This window comes from Caloenas nicobarica, chromosome 7 (genome assembly GCF_036013445.1).
Source record: "Caloenas nicobarica isolate bCalNic1 chromosome 7, bCalNic1.hap1, whole genome shotgun sequence".
Classification (NCBI taxonomy): Eukaryota; Metazoa; Chordata; class Aves; order Columbiformes; family Columbidae; genus Caloenas; species Caloenas nicobarica.
This window is the reverse complement of record NC_088251.1, coordinates 1,138,070-1,146,752: the sequence shown is the minus strand read 5'-3', so window position 1 is coordinate 1,146,752 and position 8,683 is coordinate 1,138,070. Positions and strand designations below refer to the sequence as shown.

Genomic DNA, 8,683 nt, shown 5'->3' with positions numbered 1-8,683 from the left:
AGTCCTTTATCTACACGCTAATTTAATGTTATCAGCTATCAGGAGATTTGGGTGCCTAGAGAAATTCAAACCTGCTGCTCTCCAGCCAGTGACTGCAGTGCCTGTGTGCTGATATGAGAAGTTGGGTTCCCAAAATGTTTTCATACATTCACCCATTTCACTTACACAACTACATATTTCACCTTGTGTCTTGGAAAAAAGAGGTTACTGCACACCGAGACTACAGACAGACATCTGCAGGGTTTGCATCAATATCCACCCCCCTCCCAAGACAGGATGCTTGAGGAAAACAAGTCCAATTTAGAGCAATTGTGATAAATTCTAAAGCATTCAGTCAGGGGTGCAGCGAGTGTCCGGTTCACTATCGCAAGGTAACTGTTCACAAACTGTCCCAAAGCTGAATTCTCTACACCAGCTGCAGGTCTCTCTGCAGAGAGGTGCGAATCTCAGCCCCATTTGTGAGGGGAAGCGTTTTCCTGCATTTCTAGTTGCTGCCCTGGTTTTCTTCCCAACATGAAGACATTATTAAATATAACAACCTCAAGACAAGTAAATGGAAGAAAACCATGAAAAACTGTCTGGATACAAAACAGCTCCAGTACGAGCAAACTTGCCAGAAGTGTATTCATTATGAAAAGCAAGCGGAGAGGCAACAATTCTGGATGTCACAGCCACTGCTGGAGAAATACAATATATAGATATTTCATTGACGGTTGGAAGGATAAATCAAGTTAAATTGCTCACAGAAGCAAACCCAAAGCATCTTGCTGTGAATCTAGAAAAGTAAATTTGTAGTCCCTTGGGAGCATTGCCATCATTTGTTTTCATTTCTTTGACTTCTCTTCATTTATGCTGGAGATTAGCTCTCCCAACAATGATCACAGCAATATAAAAACGTGTTCCCAGAGGAATGGGATGAAAGTAATATTTACTAAAGTAAACCCAAGTAGAGAAATCAAAATAGGAAGAACTAAGTTTAAAAAAAAGAGCCACAAACTACTTAGGAAAGTGAAACAAAATGACTCAGTAACTATCACTGAACCACTAAACTTCCACCCCAAAATATGTAGCTTTGTTAGGAGGCCAAAAAGCAGAGAAAAAAATCCCAAGCCAAAACCCACAAAAACCTGCCATCAACAGTAATCCGTACGTTGTCACATTGCCCATATTGTTCAGAATTTATTCACTAAGTATTTTTCATTTTTCCTAAAAAAAACCCCATAAGATTATCACCTTTGATTCTTCCTCCTATTTATCTCATTTTTTTAGCCAAATACAATCCTGCTAAGGACGTCCACAAAGAAATTACTCTTGAAACAGTATTATTCAAGCTAAGTGATTATTAGTATTTTATCAGCATGCAACGTAAATAAGCGACAAGTCCGAGCCTCCGGCAGTCCATTTCACCCCAACGTCAGTTTTAAATTACAACTTCCTTAACTTTTGGCATCGTGTTCATTAGGGAGGCAGAACCAGAGCTCCCCCTGAATGCACAACTCTCTGGTCAGCTCAGACTCCTTCTTCTTTGAGTGGTTTCCCACTGACCCCCATCAATTTACAAAAACAGCTGCTATACCTGCCCTGTTCTGGGCGGGCTTTTTCAGGTTTCAGGGCTGTTCTATCTACCCTGTTGGTTAAACTGGGCACCATTACACGCTTTGTAATTTTTTTTTTTTTTTTTCAAGTTGAGAATTGAGAAAGAGCAGATATCCAAAAACCCCAAGGCACTTACCTGAGCGAAAGAACAGAGAGTCCATTGCAGATGAAATCATGGAGCAACTGCAGGAAGGCACAAAGCAACCAGAGGCACCAACAAGCAGCAACAAAACCAGCGTCTGGAGAAGAATCATGGCGCAAGCAGACCCAAGACGGCGCATTGCTCAGCCCAAAGAGCCAACTGCTTCACATATATAAAGTTTCCAGGCAAGATAAAAAGAATATACATGGCTTTCCATGTCCGTGTGGGTCAAGCCATGACGGACTTAAACTGCAGCAAGGTCACGCTGGAAAGGGAAAACCTTTCCTGCCAGGAGCATTCAAACTGGGAACAGATCACGCGGGGAGCTCCGAGATCTGCTGCTGCAGGTCTGGAGACCCAAAGCAGCCAAGTGCCCCCAGGAGGGATTAAATACAGCTGAGGCTCCTGGACACAGGCAGCGCCTTAAAGGAACAGGGCTTTGGTTTCTTGTTTTTGTTTGGTTGTGGGTTGGTTTGTTTGGTTGTTTTAAAAATGTTTTTAAATTCTTATTTTTTTTAATTTATTTTTTAAAATTTATTTTCCCCAAACATTCCAAGTTTAATTTCCATAACTCTTCCAACGAAGCAGATCGGCAACTGGTTTACTCAAATACAGCGGCGTTGAACACTTGCTATAGGATCAAAATATCATCAGTTTGACAAAAGATGTTCTAGTCCTAAGAACTCCAATTTGCTGAAAGTTTCAATACCACGAGCAGCTTCTTTCTGAAGGCGTTCCAGCTCAGTCTCGCTGCCCACATGCCCCAACTCACTTTTAGTTCTGTCCTTTGCTGATTGCATTTCATTTTCTCGGTACTTTCAAATATAGCACTGGTTTTCTTCCTCTTATGACAAAGACAGACTATATTTATTAAAAGCCTTGTTGAAGATTCGGTTTCAGTTATTCCTCTGTAGAAACAGCAACCGGAAGGTGGTTATGCAGCTCTATTGGCTCCCTTAGGACCACCTCGGGTCTTGCTAGAATTTTTTTCTAACTTTACCAACAACTACCCAGGAAAGCCTCCCTCACACACATCTGGTTTAGTTTCTCATTTTCAGAAATCCAGCATAATCTCACCTTTATTTCTACTTTCAACAGCCTATAGCCAAAAGGAATAAATACACGTCCCTAATTCTGTGATTTAAGTTAAAATCTGAAATAGTTTTGTTGTTGTTATTGTTATCCGGGTTTTCCTTCCAGCTCGACAAAACGATTTCTATATGAATCAAGAATGTACCATGGAGCACGGGCTCTGCCGTCCTCTGAGACTTCTGATGAACAATGAAAAGCAGTTGCTCCCGACAAAGGCATTTTTCTCATGTATTAATAACAAGAGGGGAAAATGTTTTAATGTGAGACACCTGAAGTGAGATCAGGATTTGTTAAGGTTATTGTGAAATGAACAGGCCATAAAAATATTATTTGGGATGAGATCACACACTTCTGCAAACCTGCAGTGCTTGTCTGAACGTATTTTACCTCGGTGACTACCAGTATTTTACACTATAATATGCCTTAATTTACACATCTCCTGTTGAATCGTGGGGCAAGTTGTGTCTATTTTAATACTCCTCCATTTTAGATATAAGAAAACACAGCCAAACTTGGAGGCTTTCTAACAAATATGTATCACCAGCGGCACTGAGCACTTGTGTTTCCAGAATTTCACCATAAAATCAAACAAATTATCTATTCACCACTGTACTTACATTGTGACGAGGATTTCTGACACTTTTAGGAAATGCTAAAATCAAGAATTCCCAATATAATAATACCCCATTTTATTCATATTTGAAATAGGGGATGGCAGCATAGGGTCTAGATATGCACATACATTTAAACCAGAAACCAACACCAGGCGTACAAGCCACTGATAGAGAAGAGCTTTCAGTCACAAAAGCAAGATCTCATTGGCTTCCTGCATTTTGTTTTTCTTTAATAGGAAAAATTGCAAAACCTTACGAAAACCTCCATGAAGGAGGGTCAGGTATTGCTCTCATAGAAATAAATGGCAATTTTTTTTTTCAAGCAGAAGTTTGAAACTCTACATCTTACATTATGTACTTTTCTTTGAATTATTCCGAGTTCATTTTTCCAAAGCATTAGAAAATAGTCCCTTTTTCCTTGATTATAAAAAATATCCAGCACACATCTAAAGAAAAAATACCATTAGTTGGAGAACGTATCAAAATCACTCCTACTAAATAGAAACCTATAAATCTAATGAGTAATAACTTAAAAATGAGGTCAACTGAGCAAATGGTTATGGTCAGAGACAGAATGTGATATAGTGATGTTCAGCAGAGCTGTGCTGATTTCATCAAGCCATGATTTCTCACCTTTGGAGTCAGAGCAACTATTTTGCTCTCAATATGCTCAGAACTCCAACTGGTATTAGTGGAATTGGCACACAAACCATGAGCGGTAGCAACTCTCTCTGGTTTTCTACCTCTCAAGTAAAAACCACGAGATCTGCATGACCTTACCCAGTATTTCAAGAAGTTTAGAAACTTCAAACTCCCCGAAAGTTGGCTTAAAATATTTATTAATTAAAAAAGTTAAATATTTATTTATACAAATAGGATGAGAAAAATCTCATGCAGACTTTTCACATACAGTAACATAATTAAAATCATACGGCGATGGTTTTACCAAAGAACTTCTTGCCAGGAACGGTGCCGGAGAGGTGTTGCTGTTGCCCGAGTGCCTGAACGCACCGTTCACGGGAAGCGGAAAGCAACTTCTGAAACTCAGAGCTTTCCTATGGAACATATGCCAAGATTTTCACACTCTTCACTAAGATTAACAATTAATATCTTATTACTACTACTCAGAGAACTGGACAGAGACGTATGAACACCGGGTAATGAATTCCTGCATACCACCGGACCTTAAACGCTTTGTGTTAATGCATAAAGTTGCCAAAAGATTGCTTTAGATAATTCCCCTAAATGATGAAAATATCTTGAGATTGTTATGGATGGCATCTGCTTCTGCTTAATTACGAATCTGCATTGGATTCATAATTTGTGTATATTACAAGTAATTTGCATAATTAAAACAATTAAGGAATTGACATATCATGGCAATTAGAAATGCATCAAACTCTGGATGTTGTACAAAAGAGAGCTTCAATATGAAACATTAATTCTTTGAGAACAAAATATCCTTCAGATTCCTGCAGAACGACCTTCACAAATTCAGTGTATGTTCAATAAACTCTGTTTAGAGAAAGTTTTTCTTGGGGAAATCCCCTTCCTCACCAAGATGTTCTAACTTTAACCCCAAACGCTTTCGCCTCCATTTGAATTCCTTACTGCAGCCACAGCATGGACTTGCGTATTTATTGCCCGTTTCAGGAGTTTTTATCTCATTTTCCGTAGCCTTATCCTGTTTTCTTTGTCCCTCTTTTTAAGAATAAGTATGAACTGATTGAAAAAATGCTCTTGGTCCTTCTTCTTCTGCACAAGGCGGAACCGCTGATCTCTTCCATATTTCTCTGCAAACTCTTTAAACGTTGTTCTGCAGAAAAGAGAGACATTTAAAAGCTGTGATTTGCCAATCCCCTCGCAGACTCTTTGACCTGCATCTCACTTCAGTTTTCGCACAGACACCAAAAATCAGGGCTGTTCTGGGGAGTATTTGATGGGAACATGCCGGTGACCCCGGGACGAGGGAGGCGAGACCATGACAGACCCGCCCGGGGTTCAGCCTCACGGATCAGCCTGCAATGGTGAACTTGATTTTTTAATTTAGAAAAATCTGGGTGATGGTTCACAGGACAATTTGGAATCATTAACACAGTATTTGCTGCGCCACAGGGCACTGCGGCTTCAATCAATGCCTGCTGGTACTTATGGCCGGTATTTCAATGATTAGCCTAAAATAGAGCAGAAAACCACACCTGTGGCTAATTGCAAACAAATCCACTTTGACTGTCAGCACTACGCCATACCTGAAGAAACACCATGCTACCCTGATTTTTTTCTAAAAATAGCAAAAAAATTAATTGTAACATTGAGCGACAGGCACAACACAATTGAAATCCACAGGGAGCTTTGCCTTGGGATTTCATCCTCAGGCCCAACACTTCCCAGTGCAAACAGGATACATGAGAATTCACTGGTATTTCACTGGTATTTTTCACCAGATGCCGTGGCTAATCCCAGCCCAGGTCCATAGGTCCGGGTCTACAAGCAGCGTGGTGGCACTAGAAAGAACTGGCGTCATGATTCACAGGCCAACAACAAGGGGTTTTTATTTAAAAAACCAAGATAATGAGCCCCGTCAATGCAGAGAAGCACACAGGACACAGGAGATGCTCCAGGTCTGTCAGTCTTTACCAGCGTTTAGCTGCTATGTTAGCCCAGAATATTCAGTTTTGTTGTAAAAATACTTCTGATAATTATTACCTCCATAGAGCCTGATGTGTTGTTTGTATCTGTACGTCTAGGCAGGTAGTGCTGTACAATTACCTGCATATTTTAGTAAAGAAAACTGTAATTTCTTAGCTCCAACAATTTAACCAGACTTATAACATATAAACCTCCTTATTTTCATATCACTTACAAATGAGCAAGTGCTATCCTAAGCCCTGCATTCGCTGTTGTGCAGGTTTGGATCTGTTACCTAAAAATCAAAATAAATTACTACATTGCATGCCTTATTTTAATTGAGTAATGTGGCATTGATAACTTTGTTAAATTATGTTTCTCTTCCATCAAAAAACAAACCGAAATACAGTTTTTCACTGGTTACACCTGTATGCCTAATATAAATGAGATTTAACATTCAGGCACTGATTTTATATATCTAATATACGTGTGTGTGTTCTATAATTATATCATTTACATGCATATAAAATAAATATGTTATGCAAAATATTGCACATTCATAATGACAACGAGAGAAAGGAACAGAGAGAATGACGGTACGTTCCCTTTCCCAGTAATATAACAAAATATCGTAAAATACGAGGTAAGAGATGTCACGACAGCATTGTTCACTAGATGCAGAAGCTTGTTAGAAAGAGTACGGTCACTGCTGGGGCGTTGCAGGGCTGATAAGCACAGAGTAAATGAGAAAGCTTATCTTAACAAATCTCCATAAGGCACAGCCGTACCTTGGCGATAACTTGGATTCTTCCAGGAGCTTTTTAAATTCTTCTTTGGCTAACAACAACTTGTTTTTCTTTTCTTTGTACTCTTCTCTGATCCTGGTCTTGACAAACTGTTCGAATATCTTTCCAAGAAAGGGAAACAAGACAGAGCGTTTATTAACAAAGCCTTTATGGTATTTCTGCTGGATCAAAGGGCTGTCAATCTACAGTTCTTATCTGCCCTCAGCTGAATCTGATCATGTTCTCACAAAATGAGTAGCTGGAAAAATGTATAATTTGGACGGACAACATCTTCATTCAAACATCAACTGCAACATAAATCAAAATTTCCTGATTTCAGTGTTTCACTTGCATTTTCACGCCTATAGCATTATTGCTGTGCATCGGTACAAGTGACTGGGGTTTAGTTTGGGTCTTACATCTTTCCCAGCTTGCTTGAATTCCTGAAAATGTCTGTAACACTAAACATCAAAATTCTGTGGCTTAGCCCCAAAAAAGCCTGAAGACTTCTCAAATCAGTTGTCAAAAACCACGAGCTTACACAAGATCCTCTGTACACATCCACCCAAAAGCTTTAATGTGTTTGGAAGGGTTGACAACCTTCCTCTAACAGTATTTGGCAGCTAAATATGCAGCAGAGTGCTCAGCATCAGGATTTTTGGTGTCTTGAAAAGGAGTTAAGGAGTTCACTCCGTCACAAAATTCTGCCAACTGCTTTAATCACATGTTTAGTACCAAAAATCTGGCCCTGCTGACTTCATGCTGTAAAAAGTGTGGCACACTACGTTGTTGAATAAAAGGAGCTGCTCCTCGAAATGCTAATAGCTTTTCGTATTCACCATCCTTTCCAGCACAAATTACACACACTAAATATGATTACTGCGCTTACTACCACAGCTGCTTTCTCATCAGCCATGAGGATGCACAGGTGAAAATCTACATGTCATGAAAGCTGAAGTAACCGAATTTCAACTGGTATTTAGTATGGTATGTGGAAAAGGGAAGAAATAGCACTGGAAAAGTAAACATCAAAAATGGCCATAAGAGAAGTACTTGGAAAAACCTAGGAAATCTGAATATATTGTACTGTGTGCATTTGCGTAAGTTGAGTATGAAAGGAGATGGAAAAAAAATGGAACAAATAAAGTAGGTGACATTGTTATTGCTTGCCCTGCTGGTATCAGTGAAGCTATTATGAAAGTATTAAATCAAAATTAACAGATAGCTCATTATTTTAATACGGATGCTACTTTGCCCTTCACTGTTCTTTGCTTAAACATAGCAGCATCTCTCAGCTGCTAATAACCCCTTGGGAAGCGTTGGTAAGGAAGCGGAGCAAGGCGCAGATGTTCCATACAGATCGTCACGTCCCTCGGGCGGCGTGAGGACACGCGCCCGCAGCAGAGCTGGCGCCCCGGAGCCCAGACCCACCCCGGCACGAGTTCATGGCCGGGGGGAGTTCCCTCAGCCGCCTGCAGATCACGCTCACAACACTTGTCCTGCCCGTCCCAACCTGCCTGCCCGTGGGGAGGAGAAACGAGCCAGCCGCGTCCCAGCGCTCATCCTTGCATTCAGCCATTCATTCATTCACTCAGTCACTCTCTCATTCATTCCTGCACTCATCCATTCACTCCTTCACTCCTTCACTCACTCCATTCATTCCTCTTTCATTGTGAGCCACTTTTCACCCCTAACTCCCCCCAATATAATTTAAAAACTACTCAGACGCTCGCTATTCAGGTGACACAGCCAGCATCCGTGAAGGCAAATGTTTCCATAAACCTAAATAATGCCTTCTACTAATTTGAGTTGTACCCCAACAAGTA

At 40.3% G+C, this 8,683-nt stretch overlaps 1 protein-coding gene across 1 annotated transcript in view; it reads right to left on the bottom strand.

The window, feature by feature from the left end:
• Nucleotides 1–5,103: 5,103 nt before the first annotated feature.
• The window catches only part of TCERG1L (transcription elongation regulator 1 like), a 75,687-nt gene continuing 72,107 nt past the window's right edge, over nt 5,104–8,683 (bottom strand). Inside the window, exons 12-13 of the mRNA XM_065639349.1 lie at nt 6,861–6,979; nt 5,104–5,260 (exon numbers count right to left, since the gene is read on the bottom strand). Coding sequence (XP_065495421.1) covers nt 5,104–5,260; nt 6,861–6,979 — 276 coding nt within the window. The remainder of the gene's footprint in view (nt 5,261–6,860; nt 6,980–8,683) is intronic.